Source organism: Fusarium phalaenopsidis (genome assembly GCF_050370095.1).
Source record: "Fusarium phalaenopsidis strain FUZ10S chromosome Unknown contig_32304, whole genome shotgun sequence".
Classification (NCBI taxonomy): domain Eukaryota; kingdom Fungi; phylum Ascomycota; class Sordariomycetes; order Hypocreales; family Nectriaceae; genus Fusarium; species Fusarium phalaenopsidis.
In genome coordinates, this window is record NW_028145404.1 from 1,241,294 (window position 1) to 1,262,981 (window position 21,688).

The following is a 21,688-nucleotide window of genomic DNA, read 5'->3' on the forward strand; positions in this document are numbered from 1 at the left end:
CGTTCCATTTCCGCGGCAACCACAAGCCGAACTCACTTGGCAACCTTCAAGGTCCGAGCCCTTGATACAAGCCATCTTCCCCTTTTCTCGGCGAAAGGCGTTTGAGCCACGCAATAGATCATGACTCCCTGACGAATGGTGATATGAAGGCGTTGTTATTATGTTTTGATTTGAGATTACAATTCTCCATCATGACTTCTCACTGTCCGTGCCACCATTCCAGCCCATGATTACCACAGCACATCTCATCCTCGACCCTTCTGGGCTCGCCTCTCATTCCTCCTTTTCTCGAGAAACTCGTCCAAGTCAACATGAACCCTCAGCCCCTTGGACGCCATCGTCTCAAACACCCCCTTAAGCTCTGAGGACTCCATGTCCCTGTTCAGCGTCAGGAACGCCTCCATCATGACATCCTTTGACCATGGGCATTGCCTCAGTGCCCGGAATAAGACATCCTTGGCTTTGGGCCGTAGCTCTCTCTGCAAGCTGCAGAACTGGATAAACCTGATCCACAGGCCAGTGTTGGACTTGCACACGTCGCTCGACACGGCGTGCTCGAATGCTGCCTTTGTCGTGTTGACGTTGCCACGCTCCATCTCGTGATGGATGGCAAATAGTCGGCTGCCCAGGCAGTCCTGAGCTAGGGTAAGTACTGTCTCATATAGGAGTGTTCTCGTCTCGTCGATTACGCGAAGGCTAGAGTCAGCCCATTCGAATAAAGCCAAGAAAATGCTGTTTCGGGGAAAGTAGGCAAGGAATTGCTTCAGCTGGTCAAGTAGGTATGCGCGTCGGAAGGGCCTTGGTCCTGTTAGCAGCTCCCTATCAGCTTTTGCAAGAAAAACTTACCCTCGTGTTGCGTGCAAGTATAATAATCCCGCCGCAAATTGTAGAGCCCGCTCGTGAGCGGGTGACGCTTGATATCCTCGCCTCTTGAATTCAAGAGATTGTTTGTGAATAACTTCAATCGCGGCTGATATGTTTCCTTGAGAGTCTGATGTTGGCTCAGAACAGCCCTCAGCAGTCAGATAAGACAGCAAAACCAGGCACTCGATAAGAGTTTCTGCATGATCCAGTTCGCCAGCAGAGAGAAAGCCGTCCATTCTAGAAGAAAAGGCTTGATGGGCTTTGAGGATGTGCGTCGAAGATACGTCGGGAGCTTGATCCGAAGAACGCAAGTTGTCATCCACGGAAGCGCATATCCTTTGAGTTGCCGCTTTCTTGTTCCCAAGCTCCAGTTCCATCCAGGACCATCTCCTCCAAAGCCCGAAGGCACTTGGTGTCGACGCCTTCCGGTACCATGTGTTAGCCACCGGATGTCCCAAAACATGTAGTTATAGAGTACTTACAGATGCAAGCGCTGTTGCCGATGAAAAGACTTTGACAGCAACATCATGGCTTCCACTGGCAGACTCGGCCAGCGCATATGCGCCGTACAAGTCGAGGTTAGTAGGGTATCGCTTGAGTAGAGCCTTGGCAGGGTTCTTGACACCAGTCCCATCCCATGCCGCACACAACGCCAGGTGAAATCCCGCGAGTGCCTCGAAGTTGCCGGTATGGGCCAGCTGTTTGGTGGCATTCACAACAAGGCTCAGCTCAACCTCGTTACTCCTGTTCCTCTCTGGGAGATAAGAGAACCACTCCCCGCCCGGAAACAATACGTCGGGGGATTGAGAGACGCAAAGAGGCTGATGCATGAAAGCTGGCGGCTTTCGTTGTATCTCAACAGGGTCTTCATCGCCAAAGGGGGCGCCCAGAGTCCGTGGTTCTTCGGTTGCACTCAAGCTAACCAGAAACTGGTCATGGAATGCCTCTTCCGTCCAGGTATTGGATCGAAAGGTAGGTGGGAATCCAGAAAAGATGAGAAAAGCATCCACAAGTTGCTCCTGCACAGCTTGCATCATAGCCCTCGGCACAATAAAGAGCAACGGCTCGATATCAGAGAACATGACCACTCGAAATGGGTCATCTTCTGTCCCCTCGTCCATGGTTCTCGCTGGCATTCGAGCCTTCACTGCCTGAGAGTGCTCAATGATCGCCCAGCGCCTGTAGTCATCTCGAGATTGGCTCACGAGATCCTTGTTGTCCAAGAGTGGCTCAGGGGCATCTCCTATACCACCATCTTCGACGAACTTTGCCCAACCTTGGGCATCTGCTTCTCCTATCCGGGTAACTTCACTCTCCCAGAAATCTCGAAGTGATTCGAATGTTGCAGTCTGGTCATCCAGATATGGAGGCCGAAAAAAGTTGAGTTCAAGGAAAGCCTGCCAAGCTGCAACCGCAAGTTCCTTGTATCCAGAGTCGTGAATGAATCTTGTAAGCCTTAGAAAGACGTAGATGGCCTCACTAAAGTCTTCCGTACCGAGATCGGATCCAGATCGTGCGAGGATCTGACCAAGTCGACCGAGATGCATCTGCTTGATCGAGTCATAGTGAAATGTGGAAATGTTGGACAGGGCAAAGTCGAGGTGGGTTTTCCACAGCGGAAAACTACTTTCCTCGTCCTTTTGCAGGTCCGTCCACTTTTTGGCAGCTGTCTTGCTATTCCACACCTTGGCTCCCTCGCGCATCAAAGGAACCAGCACCCGAGTTCGATCTTGAGGAGTTGAAACGTTTGCCAAAGCCGACTCAAGCATGTGTAGTTTGATCTCAGCAAAAGAGTGCACCTCAGCTTCAAGTGCTCTGTGGTCAATGTCCTCGCCAGCTCTTAGAAGGGCATCCTGATGATTTGCCAGCTCGAGCCAGGCATCGATATCATCCGGCTGATCCTTGACGCGTCTGGAAAGTTGTATCGACTTCCATTTCAGGGGGTTGTTTTGGTCCAAGTCTACCTGCTCGGCATCCGAGTCCGAGTCAGTCTCCAGATCGCTGTCGACAAACTGGCGAGGCTTTGCTTTGCCCTCAATCGAGCGATATGATGGTTTTTCCTCCTCATCGGATGATTCCGTGTCCTGCTGGCCACGCTTGCGCTTTTTGGATGTACTCAATGGCAAGAAGTCGTCGTCAGCATCTTCCAGATAATCATTCTCTTGCTTTCGAATCCGAAGCGGTTTTGTTCTCACTTGCCATGCTTTTGAGCGAAGCCCATCCTTTTCCTTAAAAGCATAGGAGCCTTCACCCGGCATGCGAAGGCTGAACTGATCCCTGGGTCCATCGCGGTGTATCACAAGTCGACCAGTGGTACCAAGAACCTTGCCATATCCGTCACGGTAATAGGCAGGAATCTGAGACCGATCAAGGTGGCCATAACGAATAATCAAGGGATCGCCCTTTGTGTCGATAACATACAATCGTGAAGCCTCCTTGTTGTCGCGAGGAGGATCGACGCGCCGTTGATTCTCTGGAGTCCCCGAGCGACTGGAGCGTCGAGATTTCTCCCTTTCCCTGTGCTCTGAGCGATGCCTTTTTGAGTGGTGATGATCGCGATGACTGTCAGAGTGATGATGTCTTTTCCTTCTCGAGTCTCGATCACGTTCCCTTTCTCGCGATCTTGAACCTCTGCTTGCACTCGATTCCTTCTCTTTGGACTTGAAAGACGAAAATTTGGGTACTTTCAGCTCCGAGGTCTCTGGTTTCGGCTTGAAAGATGTGAACTTTGGGACCGTAAGCTTGGGGGATTCATCCTCGTCCGACATGATGGTAAGCTGGAGAGACTGCCTCAGCAGCTCATGCCTTGTATCAGATAATGTTCAGGGGCGTGGCATTGCAAAGGATGTGACTGCGGCGAAAGCGTCGTGTAAGCTGGTGGTTGTATCGCGATGAGCCTCATCAAAACGTCAGCCACAAGGGGCTGCAGCTTGGAGCTTGGCCAGTGCGCAAATACAGTGTGAATATCCACACACACACTGTCCAAGGGACCGAGGTTTAGGGGCTCAGGGTAGTCCACTTCAGACCCCAAGTGCCACTCAGATCCCCTGGAAAGCATCCCTGAACCCGCTTCAGCTCGCCTAAAGACAGTGTCAGAAGCTTGATCGTGTGCCCAGCCGGTACCTGAATTGGGTAATAAAGTTCAATTGGAGACGGCGTCCACGGGTGAGCAGCAAAAAAGCCAACTCATACCTACATCGAAGAACCCTTGCATCGCATACCACAGCGCACCATCCTGCTACATCTAATTTCACCTGCTGCCGTCAGCCCTATACGCCTGGGGGGACTATCCGTAGCTGATTTAAGATTATTGTGCGGCCCCTAGTTGCCGTTTCTTCCGGTGGAGGTCGGTGAGAATCCTACGGACCTTGGAATCAATTATAGCTGCTCGTGCCCCTCGTCCACTCCTCTTCACCTGGAGCTCTCCCACCATGGACTTTTCCTCGACGACAATCCTCTCCGTCCTTGGTGCTTCTGTCGCAACTATTCTCTTTGGTACCTTCATCATGGGTCTTTTCGGCGGAAACAAGATGCCCGTTGAGGGCAAGGTATGTGTCCTGCGACTCCTCATGGGAGCCTCTCATGATCCCCTCAACTGACAATTCCTCGTCTAGACGGTCCTCCTCACCGGCGCATCCGAGGGAATGGGCCTCAGCGTGGCCAAGAAGCTGTCTGCCAAGGGCGCAAACATCATCCTTGTCGCCCGAAGCGTCGGCAAGCTCGAGGCTGCCCTCGCAATCGTCAAGGTCAATCCCCAACACAGAGCTCGTCTGCCCCACCAACACAGCTAACTCGACTTCCCTTGCAGGCCGCGGCAAAGAACCCCGAAACCCAACGCTTCCATTACATCTCGGCCGACGTCTCCATCCCCTCCTACGCCGGCCCCCTCCTCGCCGAGGCCATCAGCTGGAACAATGGCAAGAGCCCCGACATCGTCTGGACCATTGCTGGCATGGCCTACCCCGAGCTGTTCATCGACATGGAGATGGAGTCGCTGCGACGGCACATGGACGTCAACTTCTACGGCACTGCCGAAATGTCCCACGCCATCCTCCGCGAGTGGCTCGCCCCCAATGCCCCCATCGAGAAGGAGCCCAAGCACCTCATCATGACCTCGAGCGTCGTCGCCTTCTACTCGCCCCCCGGATACGGCCCGTACACACCCGCCAAGTATGCTATGCGAGGTCTAGCCGAGAACATCTCCCAGGAGGTCAAGATGTATCCCCAGAACGTCGAGGTCCACGTCGTGTACCCTGGCACAATCCTCACCGAGGCCAACAAGCGCGAGAACGAGGTCAAGCCCGAGATTACAAAGATCATTGAGAAGGACGACCCCCAACAGACACCAGACGAGGTTGCCGAGAAGGCTATCCAAGGACTCGAGAACGGAGAGTACTTTATCACTGTGGCTTTCCTGGGCACCCTCATGAAATGGGGTGCTTTTGGTGGCGCATCCAAGAACAACGCCATCGTTGACTTCTTTGGCTCTGTGCTGGCACTGTTTGTCTGGGTGTTTGCCCGGATTGACATTGATAGCAAGATTCGAAAGTACGGCAAGGTTCATGGTCATCCTAGCACGTACAGGAGGAAGCGGCCCCAAGATTTGTGATCATGTCTGGTGTCTATCAACGAAATAGGATCCAGATACCCATAATATTTAATAACTCCATTGACCTTGCCCAATGTCTATTCGTGTGATGGTATCTATCAACATCTCTAAACCGCTTACACGCCGCTCCACTTGCCAAACTTGGTATATCTCTTAAACATCTCTCTCAGAATCGCACGTCCACTGCCGTCCATGGCATCGTTGAGAATCTTTCTCACTTCAGGAGGTGTAATGTCGAAAATCGAGTTCATGGCCGGTTCCAAAGCCTCCCTCACTGATCGCGGCACGTCAGCCTCCAGCTGCAACTTGACATACTGCATCAGCACCAGATACATGTGCCGTCCAGCCGAACGCTTCGCCGCGTCAGTGGCCGAGTCGAGCGCATTCTGGTGCTGCGAGCGAGAGACGGCGCCAGCTGTAGGCTCACAGATGAGCGTGACAAGGCGAGCGTAGAGATGTGCTTTCGTCTCGTGCATGGCTTGGCCTAGGGGGTCTGTGGCGCTTTGGCTGATGACGAGGTTACGGATGAGGGCCTGCATCACAGACAGGAGGATATGGTGATGGCCCTCAAGTCGAAGGCGGTGTTTCTTGATGATCACCTCAACCAGCTTGCATAGCCATCCGAAGGGCACTCTCTCGTCGCCGGCATGCTCAGACGAGCTAAGCTCGCAGACAGTGTTGAGGACAAGCTCAATGTTCCATTGAGTCATGGACTGCGGCTTCTTCTCCAGGAGCGTTTGAAGGATACGGCAGACCCGGACGGACACAGATTGGCTTTCCAGAGTCAGGAGTGTCGAGGTCAGCTCGCTATGGGCAGTAGCCAAATCGAAGCCCGCTCCCTTGCTCTGAAGGTCAGGACACACTAATACCGTTAGCCAACAGTCATGTTGTTAAAGTTGATCATCTTACCTAGCAGTTGGTGTACAACCGTCTGGATGGCCGATGCCTGTCCATCTGTGTTGGAACCCTGCACAAACACCTGGATGAGATCCCTGAGGTACTCAATCTTGGCGGGCGTATCCATCTCTTTCGTGACAGAGGCAACATTACTCTGGAAGAAGGGCTCTCGGAGTTTGGGCGGCACGTCGTTGATGCTATAAAACGTCGTTGGCCGAGCCTCCTCCATGAGCGATGAGAAGTATGTCCTCAGGAATGTCTGCATCTTCCACCCTCGAAGATCCCCTGAGGCCATGGCAGCGTGACTTCTCTTCTCGGCCTTTCGAATATCAGACTGCTTCAACTTGGAAACCCCAGAGAGACTCTCCAATGCTTCGGCAGCATCGACAGCAGCGAAGAGCCGGAGGTCAGCGATGACGTTGTGTCCCTCGAAAGCCTTCTTCTCTGTCAAGAAATACCCAGTTGCAGCCATGACACAGTTTCCTAGCACGTTCTTTGCGCTGTCTGGCAGTGATCCCAGCTCGGCATGGGCAGTGCAGTTTGGCGATTGGGAAACTTCAGTAATCAACGCCTTCAACAGAGTAAGACGGAAGGGCGACAAGTCCCCAGCGTCGTCACAGTCTGAGATGAAACTGCGGCTTTCCTCAAAGTACTTGAGACTTCGGTCGTCGATGTGTTCCGCCATCTGCTGGATAGTAACTGAGGCCATCTCGAGGTATGCATTAATAAGATTTGTCAGGGTACCATCCTGAGTCGGCGTCGAGGAAGAAATGTCCGACATGGCATCCGCAACGTCGACAAGGTCAGAAAACTGCATGCCCTCGTAGAATGTCGGTCGGCTCATGAGCTTCGTAGACAGCCCAAGGATATGTCTCCAGCCATCTAGCGACACCCGCTTGATAGCCTTGGCTCTGTGGGTGTTGAGAAGAATCATGATCCGCTCTCGCTGGACTCGAGTAAAGGCATCTGTGTGAATATTGGTCAAGCTCCGGATCCAAGTTTGACTTGCCTCAGCAGGCCAGCGCTTCTCTTTGCCGTCGTCTTCCAGAGCCTTGATCAGACGATCAACAAGGTCGCCAGCAACCTTGACATCGTTCATGTTGTTCTCGTTCTCGAGCAAGCAGGTCCAGATCTCTCGGAGCTGGTCAATCTCACTGCTGGGGAGCGACAGCGCATTTTGCAGTGCCTCTGGGAGAGCCGCCTTTGTTCCGTAGACAAATCGACTAAGACGGCCGGAGCCTCGCAGAAACCAAGCGAGGTAGTGTTGAGGTGCTGCCTCTTCGAGATACCCCGGTACAGCATCGAGTTGCAGGTACAAAGAAAAGTCATTTCCTTTCAAGGCGCTCGACGAGAGCAGGTCCGCGGACAGGCGAGTCGTAAAGGATTCCACCTGTTTTGCGGGTTCATCAAGTTGCTTGTCGTCTGGACTCATCGAGATCCAAGCCTGGCAGCAGCACTTGAAGGCTTCGTATGTCTCCTTGGACTCTATAGGCGCTTCGGACAAGATCTTGCTCAGATGCCCTTGTACGGCATCCCAAATCTCAGTTCTTGATTCAGCGGCAACCCATGATAGTGTCTTGGAAACAACTCCCCACTTCAACGCGGTCAAAGTTGAAGACGTCTTCTTCACCTTGCTCACGAGGTCAAACAGCTTGCTTCCAACAGCGTCCGCGTAAGACTCGCTCTGAATTCCTTGCGCAATAGAGTCCAGGAAGAGACAAAGCGCCCTTGAATGGGACTTCTCGCTCTCAACCCATTCCAAGACCTCGAGAAGCTGCTGTGGAGACAGCTCCTTTTCGATCAAGGCCTTGAAAGAATCACTGCCGTATTCATTCTCGGCGACTCTGATCCAAGGCGAGCTGGCCTTGTTCTTTTGCTTCTCGATCTTGCAGAGCTGTTGGAACCAAAGCTTCAAGAAGCTGGACAAGTCTCGCCCAGTGCGGAATCCTTGCACAATGGCTTGAATAACCTTTGTGACAGCTTCAGTCTCGGCCTCGTCAAGGCTTGACGCGATGCTCCGTTCGCAGACAGTATCCAGGAGGCGTGCGCCTTCTTCAGAGAGCTGGAACACATCAGGATCACAACTGGAGATGTCTGATACTAGCCTCCAGTTGGTGCTTTCTTCCTGGAGAGCATACTCGCGGCAGACGGAGCGCAGGTCGTCCGTGTCAATAGACGCTGACTTCTCGGCAGCTCGTTCAAGAACGATTTGTACGAGCTCATCCCGGTCTTCTCTCGACCGCAAAGTATTTTCGACGACCTTGAAAACCTGCTTCATCCAATCCGAGTTGCCCTTCCGTAATCTCCCCTCACCCAAAGCGTCTGTCACGCCCGACGCCAGGAAGTACAGCGCAGGGGCTGCCACTTCAAGATTCTTCTCGGCAGCTTGAAGGGCTCTCGAGATTGGTTCCATGTCCTGTTTCGTGATAAACGCCGCTCGAGCGGGGAGTATCAGGTTGCGATGCATGAGCTTCTGAAGATCGATCGACCACTTTATCCGTAATGATTCGCGCACAGCGGCTTTCTGTGTCTTGGAAACCTTCTCTAGTTTGCTGAGAATAGCTGCTGATGGCGCAAAGAGATGCGTAGCCACCTCCAGAGCATCATCACTCCCTTGTAGATGAAGATCCCAGATTGACGCCGTTGTCTCAATCCAAGACTCCCAACCCTCGGTTTGATCATCGCTGCTAGACAGAGCAGAATCGCAGAGCTTCAATGATAGTGATGCGAGTGTCGCAGCGTCGGCGGCTGAGGTACAGAAGAGAGATCGAATATGCTCAGCACCAATCTTGTCGTGTGATGATTGCGTCGCAGAAGAGTCGAGTCGGCCCAACAGAGTCTTGAGAGAACCTAACACGGCTTCGCCAGCCATTAAACATCCTTGGCTATCCTTCAAGTCCTCAAGAGCAAAGGCCTTTGTTGTCGATCTCTTTCTCTTGGATGGAGTAGCTGATGAATCCGTGGCTAATCTGGAAATGTCCTTCAGAGTCTGCTGCAGAACAGCAATGAATCGTCGATCAGCAAGCGACTTGGCGAGCGAAAAGAGCGGAATGCGCTGAAAGACGCATTCAAGGATCGTCCAGGTCAAGGGCCATCGTCGCATAGTCTCGGCGTCGCTGGATGAGCCGTTCATCAATTTCAGCAGCCATCGCAAGCTGCTCTGCTCCGCTGCATGAAACTGGCTATCCGCCGATGCAGTCAGATGCTTCCATAATTTTTCGAGATTTTTTCCATCCTCTCCTGGGCCACTTTGGTCGAGACCTCTCACGGTCTTGATGAGATCCGTCTTGTCCTGAGGCACGTGTAAGCCTTGTCATTCCTAGAAGGCGCAATTGAAGGGAAACTCACAAGGTTTTGAGTGCCTTCTTGAGAAGGACTATCCGTCATGGTCACTTCCATAGCGACCAAAGACTTACAAGCGAACGACTAGAAAAATTGCTTGACAAGAAGATATCTTGAACTCGAATCTTTGAATGCGCCTCCAAAATCCACCCAAAATTTACAGAATTCTGCCGTCGCGCTAAGCCGTCCCCGGTCCCCCGGTCCTCACCGCCTTTCGGCCACGCAGTAACCGAGAAATACTCGTGAAGCTTGACATGACGCCTGTAGAATCAAAGCTTCCAGCTCCAGATTTCGCCCGCAACGATCGGATTGCAAGCCTTCAAGTACGCCAATTCCCTTCCACAGCCTCGTATTTGTCCGATTGGAGCTAACGCGCCGCCTGTCCAGGACTGCCCATCATGGCCGAAACCGCTGTCCCTCCTCGCCCTTCCCCGAGCGCCATTTCCTCCCGGCCCCTCAGCGAGTCGCTCCTCAACGAGAAGGTAATTGCATCTTCCTGGAGGACCCGGATATTTTGTACATGGTAGGATGATGCTAATTGATGCCCAGTGGGACCGCTGCCTCTCCAACCTCCTCGTCAAGTCGACCCTCGGCCTCGGTTTCGGCGTCGTCTTCTCCGTCCTCCTGTTCAAGCGAAGAGCATGGCCCGCGTTTGTCGGCGTCGGCTTCGGTGCCGGCCGGGCCTATGAGGAGTGCAACTTCAGCCTCAAGCAGGCTGCGCGGGATCTGAAGAAGCAGTCGGCATAAGCGGATGATGGATGATGGATGATGGCGAGTAAAGGTGCCGATTGGCCGAGGGGACGAAATCGACATTTTGTACAAGGAACAGCGCATACGGACTTTGCGGCGTGTTAGAGGACGAAACGAAGCGGGTTTCCGCGGGCTTCCGGAGGAGCCAATGTCAGAGTAGGACGTTTCTCAGATTCAGTTCAATAGAGGTCATGTACAACAATCTGCCGTCTATTCCCAAGCGATAACCACCATGTCCAATCCCAGCGATCTTGGCCATGATCAACAAACTACTGCAAGGGGCTATCCTACTGCTGCGCTTCCAAATCGGGAGTCACCGTGTTTCCAGCAAGTCTGCTCGACCTCCTCCTTGCTCCGGCTGCGTCTTCCCTCCCTGTTGCGGCCAGAGGGGAGTCCAAGAGCTCGCAACAACTTTCACAGTCGGTTATTAAATCCGAACTATTCGTCGAGAGGGTGAGAAGATTATCGAGGCTGAACCGCCGCATTCTGTCGACAACGCCAGGGTTGCCATCTTGGCTGGCCGAGGGTGACATGAGCGTAGCAATGCTCTGCCTCAGGCTGTGCATCTCGAGCTTGAACTCTTCAGCCAGGGGCTGGCTTTGTCTGCGGATACTGTTGATGATGGAGTTGTCGTGGTCGCGGTATGGCCTGTCCGGCGCAATATCTTGTCCTTGACGATGGGCTCTTGAAGCCACTAAACGCCGTCCGTTCTCGGGATCACATCCCCGGCTTGGGGATCCAAGACCAGCACATACAAGAACCAAGATTCCGAACGCCAAGACTAGCATGAGGACTCCTACTGCTACCAAGAATATCTCTATTTGGCCCGATTCGGGGTATTGAGAAGCGTCGGACATGCTGTTTTGACTCGATGGAAGAACACCGTTCGTAGATCGTTCTGGCTTTGCCTTTGCTTTAGCCCCGGAGGCTTGCCGAAGCCGTATGGAATCGTATTGATAATCGATAGGAGCTTAGTTCGAGTAAGATTCAGGGTTGAAGTTGTTCGCGCTTCCAAGTGATACAGAACGTGTCTCTGCATGGAGGATAGAAAACAAAGTAATCGCGGGGGTCAATCTGTCAAGAGAACCCAAACTCGGCATGAAAAAGACATGCTTAGGGGAGAATATGTTCTAGGTTTGTCTCTTTGCAGTTTGAGGGTTGGCGATGGTTACTCCCTAGCCTCCCTCCAGAAGAAGTGGCAGGTATCAAGGACTTCTGTGAACTGGAAGTCACAATTGAACGCGTACAGAGACGGCACAACATAGCGTTACTTTCCATCAATATTCTACTTAGGATAAATAAACCTTTGATCACGGCATTTAAATCCAGTGACCAAACGACCAGGCAAGACTTGCTCGAAGATGCTAAGGTCTCCCACAACTCCAGACTCTGCCGTCTCAACGTATCTTGAGAAACACACAGCCTGGATGGCGAGATTGTTCCCCCGAGATGGTATGTTTCCCCTTGACTCATTTCTCCCACCTTTACACCAGTGTCACGTCACTCGTATGATGCTTCCTCAGCCTCAGTCTCCCACTCACCGCATCCCGTCTCCCTCCCCCTTTATTCGCGCCTCAAGGGACACGTTGATATTTTCTCTGTTAACGCGACCCCCAACATTATGCTCTTTGGGATACACCAGACGATAATCTTTACTTTGTGTAAGCCTCTCGGGGGCACACGGCGTTGGGCTATCAGACGATGGGGGGGCTTGCACAAGAGACAAGGGGGAACATTGTGAGCGCACCGGTAGCGTTTATTTTCTCATTAAGAGAAGTTTCAAAACAATTTTCCAAAGCACCCAACTCATCACCATTACTTTTTCCCAGCCTAGGCCACCCACCGAGAGTGCAAACCATCCTCCTCTAACAATCTTGTCTAGAACTAGTCTTCAGAATGCCGCCCATTCTCCTCACATCCTAACCCCCACAGCATGTCCGGCACTTGGTCCGACAATGGGGGTTTATTTTCCGTAGGCTGTTGGTCCGTATCAGCTATAGCCCAATCGGAGGAGCACCGATTCTGCAGCGAGACGTTGTCACTGCGGAGAAAACATAGCACCGCTGTGCAAGTCCAACAGTGCGACGAGGACGCAGTCCCACGGATCGGAAGATTGGAGATTTCGTGCTTGAGGAAGTGAGAGAAGAGATAATACTTACTAGGGTCTATGGGATGGTCGGGGCCCTTTGGCCCGTTGTTTCCTGGGTCAGAGCCGGAGGTTGAGGTGGGCATTGTTGGAGTCTGGTGAGGATGAGACGAAGATTTGAGCGTGCTAGAAGGTTGTGAGCTTCAATTGATGCTTCAACAATAGAATAGTAGAAATCCAACCTTGGATAGAGCTATTGGGGCTGTAGAGAGCTTGAGAGGTGCTTGAGGAGTAGATCAAGTTGAAGGGGATGACCTCCCTTTTATATCCAAACTGCTACTCGGAGAGGCCTCAAAAGATCACCAGCATGAACTCCGGTTACAATGATAGCTACTCTTAAGCAGATCCCTCTGGTGAGCCGCATGGCGTCACAGACGGTGCAGAGTGCCGGAAGTGAGTCGATTCATCGTTGCTCAACGTGGTTCCTCCAACTCGAGTACCTCGTCGTCATAAGCCTATCGAGCTACTAACTCCATCATCAGATGCATCTTGCCGCAGCACAGGTTTCCAAAAACAGGCGTCCAGAGATATGCTCGTATCCTGAACGAGGCGGCCCTGAGCCCGTTGCGGAAGGGACCCGTCAGACCGTGCAGTTGTATGCGAAAGGGCATCAATCAGCAAGGGCCTCCTTTTCTTTGTGTATCTCTTGGCCCTGTGGCAAGCGTGGCACAGTGAATCCAATATTATCCTCGGGCGAGACTTCAACGGGTTCAACTCCAACGTCAGCAAAGAGGCAACCGAGGCATTGCCATTCTTGTAGACATGGCCGAGTCGAACGGGTTCACCAACGAGGCTCAGAGCAAAGGACAAAGATCAGGTCCTCAGCTACCGAGTTTCTCAAGTGCTGAGCAAATACAGACATTTGCCTAGTGTCACGTAAAAAGGCTTAAACCAGCCCATGGCATGCTAATTCTGCTGGTTGGTCCCAGGCAGCCGGGCCGCTGAGGGGGGGAAGGGGGACGACAACGAGCTTGAACCCATTACTTTCTCGGAACCTCGCATTTCCCAACATGGGCCGTCTGCCGTCACTGTCTTGTGAAGCGGCCACTCGGCAGGGTCCCCCGAGATGCTGTGTCGCTGGCGCTACCCGTCACGACACATGGAGTTGCCCAAAACAGGAAGACGGGCAACCCCGTTCCCCCCGACGAGGGATGCAAGCTACACAGGGAAGAGGCCAGCTATTACGAGCCTCAGCTAAAGTCTACAACTAATGCTGGCGTACGGGCCAGGGGGCTGGATCTTGTGCACATGGTAGACATATTCATAGTGTGGTGTTTCTAAGACGAAAATGCATGTGAGAACTTTTGCTGGACGCGTTGAGACAATCAGAACCATCTCGACACGCACAAAATACAGCAAAACAAAATCTACGTCACTCTAGCACTGAGTATGACCGACAGGGAGTAAGAGAATCGAAGCCGGTTGATTTTTACGTGCGTAAAAAAGTGTAAAGAAGAAGAAGAAAAGAGGAAAAAAAGCAGCAACTCGAAGCTGGCGGTTAACGGTGGTTGGTGTCACGTGCGAGTGGGTCTGTGTATCCCTGTCACCAACTACTTCAAACAAAGCTCACTTTTTTTTTCAGTTTCTTCTCTCTTCATCCTTCTTTCAAACTCTTTTTTTTTCACGCGATCAACGCTCAGCCTCTTTCTTTGATGGGCAACTTTACCCTAAGCCGAGATGATCATCTCCCTCGGCTTTTGACCCATCAGACGGTGTCGTCCAACGTAACGTCTGGCTTCTGCTGGTGGCCGCTTTCAGTCCGGTCTTCCGAAGACCCTAGGCCTGTCAAGCCGTGACCATGCGAGACATTTGCAAGGTCCCTAGAGAGTGTGAGGGTCTTGCGCGTATTTTTTGACAGTCTAAAAGGCGGCGTCTTTGTGATACGCTTGTCTCGGCTTCATTGCTATGCTTTTTTCATGTTCAGCTTACCCTTGCCCTGTCACAACAGCTTCTACCCCCTGTTAAAGTCCGTTGTCAACGGCACCCACAAATTGCCTACACCTCGCGCTTTTGATGCGCATGTGTGTTAACTTTTATTTAATCGTTCGCGTGGGAGAATGATCCAACGGTCTAGACAACCAGTCCGCTCCACCCTGCTGCCACTGAAAATGTGTGGTTCCAGGACTAAAATCGGGCATACATACCATAGTGAAGTGACTCTTTTAATAATCTTGTCTGCTTTGTACTATCAACTTATGCACGTTATGACGAAAGAAAGATCCCGCAATCCCTGAACTGAACTCGAAACGTCGCCTTTGTCCTGTCCTGTATACATCGTGCCACCGAGAGTCGTTCAAAACCTCCTAAACCTGTCTGTACAAGGGTATCCTACCTGTCCTATTGTCGTTGAACCAAAAAAAAAAAAAAAAAAAAAGCCTTGCATATGTACGCCATGTCATCCATCACAAAAACCGTTGCCTTGCCTTGGCTTGCTTCGCCTTTCCCTAGGTATACAATCGAAGGTTCCCACCCTTCGTCAGCCCACATGTCTCGGGCAAATATTTCTCAAACAGAGTCTCCAAAGATGGCCTTGTCATCGGTGAAGGACATGAGAAACTTGGCCACGAGTCGACCCGTGTACAAGGTCTCCGGGCTCATAGGGAACGGGTGACTGCCGCTGTTGGGGAGGATATCGTTGGCCGCCAGGAACTGCAACTCTAACCCTGAAAAAGTGAGACACACGTCAGCATTTTCGTGTTCCTTCTAGAAGGACTTTACTCTCTCGTCAACAGTTGCACTTACAGTCCTCGCCAAAGAAGAGCTCCCTGAGCTGAGCCGCAAACGTCACGGCGGGCCCGTCCAGCTCGCCGTGCTCGGCAAAGCTGCTGTCAAACAGCGGGTTGAAGCTCTTTGCGTTGGCCTCCTTGGTGTGCGTCTGGTAGACCTGGTGGAACTGGTAGGCGAACTGCTTGAAGGGCATGTTCTCGACCTCCTTGCACGTGTTGAGGGCCACGCTGCGGTCGTACTCAGGCCGCGCGCTGTTCCTCATGCTGATCTCGTTGCCCGCCACGACAAAGGTGTCGGCCGCCGTCTCGACCGCCTCCATGAAGAGGCAGAGCACCAGGAAGGCGGCGGTACAGGGTGCCCACTCGCGCCGGATCTTGGGCTTGAGCGACTTGGAGAAGAGCTCAAACAGCTGCTGCATCTCGCGCAACATGAGCTCGTCTACGACCGACTTGATCTGCCGTGCGAGCATACGGGGCGTCACGAAGCCGTCGTTCTGGGCGATCATGCCGGTAGACCGCAGCGAGTCGACCGTGTGCCGGGTGAGGCAGAGCTGCCGGGTCATGATGTAGTGCATACAGTAGATGGACAGGGCGCGCTTGACCATGAGGGACTGTAGATATGTCGTCAGCTCGGCTACTGATACAATTTCACTCGGGCTTACTCACCTCAGTCTCATCGGCGTATTGCTTGATGATCCCAAGAAGCTTCCTCGGAAGTTGAGTGGAGCGGAAGGATTCCGTGACCTGGTCCACAAAGCCAGGCTCTGTGATGAGCTCTTGGATGTACTTCTTTGTCCTCTTCTTGAGGTTGTCCCTCTCGGCCGTCTTCTCGAGCTCGACGGCAATGGCTGCGGCTCCGTTGGACTGCAGCTCAACACGGTCTGGTCCTACATTGACCATGTGCCAGTGCTGGATGATGTCAGGGGTCTTGGGGGTGAAGAACTTGGCCTCGATGGCGAGGACCGCTTGGAACCTGCCTCCAGAGAAGAGCTCGACAGAGCAGCCCTGCTCAACTCCATTGACCTGGAAGCTGACAATGCTCTCAGCAATAAACTGGGTCATGACCTCCTTACGCAGATGACCACGAATAAAGTCTGGGAACAGGATGGGCACAAAGTCCTGGAACTGCCAGCAGACTACCTGAGGGACCTGGATCATGAGCTTCTTGCAGCTCTTGCAGGGCCTCTCCTTGTCACACTTGACCTTGCGGCTGTGACAGCAGAAGCAAGCTCCCACCCTCCGAACCTGCAGGGCGTTCTCCTTGGTGGCATTCGCCAGGGGGCCCTTTCGGCCTCGCTGACTAGTACGAGCCATGGCCTCGAAGCATTCAAAGGGGTTCGGGCGGCCGGCGTGGGCCGAGATGGAGTTGGGGGTTACAATGACAAACTTGCCCGACTGCTCAGATTTTTTCTTCTCGACCTTGCCTGTCTTGACCTTGCGGATCTGGGTCGATGATTTACCGCTGCTGCTTGCGTAGGTGGCCTTGTTACTAGAGAAAGAGCTCTGTGAGTGAATGCTCTTGGGGGACGGCGAGCTGCTAAAGTCATCCATAATGAAGATGCCTTCGCTGCCCCTCGTGTTAGTAGAGTTCCACGGCGGGACGTTTGGATCCGACTGCAGCGGCTGTGGCATGTTGAGGTCGACTTGGGGCAGCTGAACCTGCTCACCCGAGCCGGTCGAGAACATGTCGGCGCCAAAGTTGTTGATGAGGGTCATGTCTGCAGTCTCATCAGCACCCTGCCGTGAACTGGGGCCCGTCCTCTGCGCCACCAGCATACCGTTCAAACCCTGGGGCGAGAACTGGCTCGCATCCTGTTGCTGCTGCTGCGGGAAGAGGTACTGCTGGGGGGTCATGAAGCCCTGCGCCGGGCCGAAGCCTCCATCTGCTGTTGTGGTTGCTGTCGCAAACATATCCGAGTTGCCAGTCTCGGACTGCGAGGGGAACGACGGGTTACTGGAGAAGAAGGCGGTCTGGTCCATCTCCCCGAGGAGGAGGGGAGAGGCTGCTGAAGGGGAGGGGTCGTTCCCAGAGACGTATGGTGAGGGAGTGTTGACTGGTACAAAGGGTGAGGATGTGTTCCCTGACACATACGGAGATGGCGTGTTGCCGGCCATGTAGGGAGAGGGTGTGCTGCCAGCGACGTAGGAAGATGGAGTGTTTCCAGAGATGTAAGGGGAGGGTGAGTTTCCATGAACGTTTCCAATCATGGCAAAGCTTCCCAAGCTTCCACTGGCAGGGTCAGACAGAAATCCGATGGAGGACGGGCCAGAGCTCGAGGCCGTGTAGTCGATGTACTGCCATGTCTCGTCGGTCTCGGGGGCGGATTCGAAGTCGTAGGGGGATGAAGAGTTTGGCGACGGCCGGGAAGATACAGACGCCATTGTGAGAGGCTTAGAGAGGTTTCAAAGGGTTAAGATCCGAGTTTGTTGATGAGAGTCAATACTATGGCGTGGTGTATTGAGAGGCTAGGTTACGGATGGGGAAGAAAGCGGATATATATGGGAGGAAATGGACGTTATATAGTAGATTGAAGCCCGTGATAATGAGACGAAGGAAAAGAATCGCAGGCAATCACAGCCAAAAAGTATCGAGTCGTCACTTTGTCGTAGTCGTCGTTATCGAGATCGCATCCACCAAAAGATCACCAAGAGTTGGTCGCGCGCAAAGTGGGGAGTGGAGGAGGAGGGGACCGACTCAGCGACAGATCCAGGGAGCAACAGCAGATATAAAAGGCCAGAGCAATGGCATTTTTTCTACAATCGTAGACCGAAGTGAAAAGAAAGAAAAGAAAGAGACTCTCTAACTTGTTGGATTTCTGCTCGGTCGACCTTCTTGGGGTCGTCGTGGGGCCCTTGTTTGCTTGCATTCGCCGTCGAGACTCGACGCGCTAAGCCTAAACGGCGACCGACTGGGCGTAAGTTGACCCCACGACGGGGTACCTGAAAGTCCCAGCAAAACCACGCGGAATGTCAGGTACCCCAGCTCGGGGAGCGCAGGGTAAGGCTTGTCGTCGGCCAGTCGTTTATGCACATGTTCATCCAGGGCAGTTTCGAACACTTTGACGCTATGCCTCTCCTAGTACTATGTCGAGTGATGAGCCTCTGAACTGCCTGTGGGCTGTCATCAGTCATTGCACCGCAGCGGCGGCAGCGGTATCGAGCGAGGCGCGTAGCTGAGCTGTTTCGGTTGGCCTTGAAATCGATTTCGTGCATCACGACATGAAGCAGGAAGGCCTCAAGACAGCTTCGGCCGCGCCCCGGTGCGACGGGACATGTCAGTTCATCACATCAGCCAGACGCCACATGAGAACCCCATGACTTGCATTCAACTCCCGTGGCCTCTGCCGGCGAGCAATTGCGGTCTGTGTTGAGGCTGAATCTCGATCTGACTATCTGTTGACGTTAACGTTGATGTAGACGTTGACACACTCACTCGTCTCAAGTTGATGATCATGAGTGAATCACTCACTCACACACCAGCAGTGACCTCTCATCATAGGCAATGCTGCGTAATCTCGCTCATTCTGATTCTCGTCTTTGCGATACTCTATGCGAACTGTTGTCAAATCAAACCGTCAACTCAACTCTCCAGCTGGTTGCTCGTATACTGACTGGCCGGCCTCATAGCCAGGCTCTGCCATCCCGTCCCGTCCCGCTGCTGTATTCATACACCCTATCGCAAGACTGTGGCCTCCGGGCCTCTGTGTCCCCCGTGCCTAACACGAAAGGGCACCTCCGGCACGAGACCGCCTGCCTCCTCGGGGGATTGATCATCCTCACAGCTTCCTATCTCTTTCAACCATCCATACCCAATATCCCAGACCCTTGCCAACCTTCCTGACCATAGCCCCGATGCCCAACACCACCATCACCGTCGTTACCCAACGCCACCCGCGGCCGGGGCGGCAGTGGGCGCGCCATCCATGCCCGGGACCAACTTCTCCAATTACCGGAATGACCGAAACACACAGCAAGAAGTGCGAATTGTGCCTGAGTCCTCTATTGGAGATATGCCCATAACCCGGAGCAACAAGAAAAACGAAAGCGTAACAATCATGGATGCTAAAACAGCAACGGAAGCAAAAAAAAAAGGAAGAAACCCGCGATTCGCCCAAAAAAAAACAAGAAATCATTGCCACATGAAAACTCCCAACACGCTCTAGACGATGGCCTCCCAACCAGAAAAGACGGTTGTTACCCGCGGCAAACATGTCAGCGACAGCGTCGTGCTCAACTCATGTTGTATAACCGTGGAAGAATGCCCATCCATATTCCAAAAACATTATCATTCACAATGCGACCCTGCAGTTGCGTTGCTTGAAGCCTCAGCAAAGAGACCCGGGTCACATACCTGTTTCTGCTCTGCTCTGCGCCGTAGTCGTCGCCGGCTGATCGATCGTCTTTTCCTGCTGTAGGAAAGCGTATAAACGTATATCGTGGGAGTCGCTTAGGACTCGTGATGAAGCTTGTGTCTCAAGACCGGTACCGCGCAGCCGCACGGTCTTGGATCTGCTTCTCGGTAGAAACGTATAATCGGTCCAGGTAGTCCATGGCCGATGCATCCTTCAGAATCTTGGCCACCTGAATGCCGGCCGAGATGAGCTGGAGGATGTTGCGGTCGTCCTTGAGAGGACGGCTCTGGTGCTTTGCCGCGTGCCGCATCTCGAGCGAGTTCTCGAGGATCGTGACAAACTGCTTGATCTGTCCGTTGTACAGCACTCGCGCGGGGATGCGTCGCTTCGTCGCTAGGCGCTTCAAGAGGTAAACCCACTCGGTCCACTCTCGATCCTGCGGTCGCTCAACCGGCCTCATATCCTGAGTCAACGGGATCGGGAACTGATACTTGGCGACAAAGTCGTAAGCGCACTGCGAGAGTCGATCGTTGACCTGGCTGAGCACGCTGTCCTGCTCCTGGACGTGGAGGTTCGTGGGCAGATGCGGGAGTTCGCGCTCCTGCATCGCGATGACGTCTGGCGGTGGCCGCTGCAGGAACTGATGGGGACCGTCAAACTCGTCTCGGTTCGACGGCCGTCGCTGTGACCGGCCCTTACCATTGGGCTTGGACTTGGCCTGGGCGGCGCTGTTCATCCCATTTTCCAGGGAATAGTCAGACAGGTTGGGCGACGCGATGATGTCGTCGACTGAGTCGGTGGGTGAGTAGCGGTCATGGGTCTCCCAGGCCTGCGAGCCGGAGCCCTTGTAGGATCCATGTCCGATGGGCTTGCCAAACGAGCCCGACGGAGGACGTCCGGCGTAGGTCGAGCCCGGAGGGTAGGCGGACTCGGCCCGCGACAGATGACCGGCAGCAGCGCCGTTACCGTTGGCAGCGGTGGGCATGGCAGCGGCGCCAGCACCGGCAGCGAGGTTGTAGGAGCTAGCCGAGTAATTGACACTTTGCAGAGGGCCATTGTTACTAAAAACTGCGGGCGTGGGAGCTCGAGGATGTCCATACCTTGGTGTCGAGTAAAAGACATTATCGAAGCCTCCATGTGCCGTGGGTTCGGCAAAGGAACTGCCGGGCGAGAGTTAGCCAACCACACTGATGGTGCCCGTCGCGACGGACGGGCTGGACAGGCAACGGGGAGAGAGCAATCTCACCTGCGAGTCGGGTTCCAGGGACTGTTGGACATGGCCGAGGACCTGTAGGCATACTCTGGTTGCGCCATACTGAACTGGCTGGTCATGGCAGCAGGCAGCAGAATGAAGGCAGTGTTAACTTCCGGACAGAGTCCTGCTGACGAGACTTGCGGCTGATAAAGAAAGAATCCACAGGCGAGGAAGAAGCAAATGGGTCCGGGCCTTGGGTTCCAGAAAAAAAGAGACTAAATCCGATGGACAGCTTGCACACTATGGGTCCTTGGGCCGTGATCCTTGGTTTTCTCCAAAAGGCTGGCTCCAAAATCTCTGGGGCATCCACGGCGACTAGGGTTTCCTGAGATGGCGATGGGATTCCTGGGTCTGGGTCCTCCCGTCGGCGGTTGTAGGCGGTGTGACTTGTGGCCCAGGCAGATGGATCAATCTGTCTGTCTCTGTCTGTGTTGACGTCTCGGGACGTACGTCAAAGGAAGGGCCAGCAGCTCCAGATGGACGGAAACGGAATGATTGGACAAAAAAACTCGCGGGAAAACAATGAAGCACTAAGAAGACGATACGTAGTGCTTGATCCTTGGAGGGGGCTTTCTTGCTTGCTTTGCTTTGCTTGGGAGGGGCGATTGATTGACCGATTGATTGATTCTCAGCGAACCAGTCGCAGGCAATGCTGATAAGTGAGCCGATCTGAGTTGGCACAGGTACGGGAGCGGACTGGGGGCACTGAAGCTCGGAATAGGGACGATTTATGTTCGTTCGTGAGGC

General features: G+C 53.4%; 7 protein-coding genes across 7 annotated transcripts; 2 read left to right on the forward strand and 5 right to left on the reverse strand.

The window, feature by feature from the left end:
• Positions 1-245: 245 nt before the first annotated feature.
• On the reverse strand, positions 246-3,632 carry LRP88_09687 (NRDE-2, necessary for RNA interference-domain-containing protein; the record flags this gene model as incomplete). The annotated part of the gene is made up of 3 exons (XM_083246168.1): positions 246-635; positions 1,347-3,335; positions 3,549-3,632. 3 exons carry the CDS (start codon positions 3,630-3,632, stop codon positions 246-248), a joined length of 2,463 nt encoding a protein of 820 aa, XP_083097281.1.
• A 663-nt stretch (positions 3,633-4,295) lies between these two features.
• LRP88_09688 (SDR family oxidoreductase) lies at positions 4,296-5,473 on the forward strand (the record flags this gene model as incomplete). The annotated part of the gene is made up of 3 exons (XM_083246169.1): positions 4,296-4,412; positions 4,479-4,610; positions 4,673-5,473. 3 exons carry the CDS (start codon positions 4,296-4,298, stop codon positions 5,471-5,473), a joined length of 1,050 nt encoding a protein of 349 aa, XP_083097282.1.
• A 116-nt stretch (positions 5,474-5,589) lies between these two features.
• LRP88_09689 (Urb2 domain-containing protein) lies at positions 5,590-6,297 on the reverse strand (the record flags this gene model as incomplete). The annotated part of the gene is made up of 1 exon (XM_083246170.1): positions 5,590-6,297. One exon carries the CDS (start codon positions 6,295-6,297, stop codon positions 5,590-5,592), a length of 708 nt encoding a protein of 235 aa, XP_083097283.1.
• Positions 6,298-6,325: 28 nt separating this feature from the next.
• Positions 6,326-9,769, reverse strand: LRP88_09690 (uncharacterized protein; the record flags this gene model as incomplete). The annotated part of the gene is made up of 3 exons (XM_083246171.1): positions 6,326-6,335; positions 6,388-9,662; positions 9,719-9,769. The coding sequence occupies 3 exons, from the start codon at positions 9,767-9,769 to the stop codon at positions 6,326-6,328; spliced, it is 3,336 nt and encodes a 1,111-aa protein (XP_083097284.1).
• A 341-nt stretch (positions 9,770-10,110) lies between these two features.
• On the forward strand, positions 10,111-10,459 carry LRP88_09691 (MICOS complex subunit MIC10; the record flags this gene model as incomplete). The annotated part of the gene is made up of 2 exons (XM_083246172.1): positions 10,111-10,194; positions 10,262-10,459. 2 exons carry the CDS (start codon positions 10,111-10,113, stop codon positions 10,457-10,459), a joined length of 282 nt encoding a protein of 93 aa, XP_083097285.1.
• Positions 10,460-15,113: 4,654 nt separating this feature from the next.
• LRP88_09692 (Zn(II)2Cys6 transcription factor domain-containing protein) lies at positions 15,114-17,716 on the reverse strand (the record flags this gene model as incomplete). The annotated part of the gene is made up of 3 exons (XM_083246173.1): positions 15,114-15,271; positions 15,351-15,945; positions 16,001-17,716. 3 exons carry the CDS (start codon positions 17,714-17,716, stop codon positions 15,114-15,116), a joined length of 2,469 nt encoding a protein of 822 aa, XP_083097286.1.
• A 2,091-nt stretch (positions 17,717-19,807) lies between these two features.
• On the reverse strand, positions 19,808-21,018 carry LRP88_09693 (uncharacterized protein; the record flags this gene model as incomplete). The annotated part of the gene is made up of 2 exons (XM_083246174.1): positions 19,808-20,846; positions 20,933-21,018. 2 exons carry the CDS (start codon positions 21,016-21,018, stop codon positions 19,808-19,810), a joined length of 1,125 nt encoding a protein of 374 aa, XP_083097287.1.
• Between the last annotated feature and the right edge of the window lie 670 nt (positions 21,019-21,688).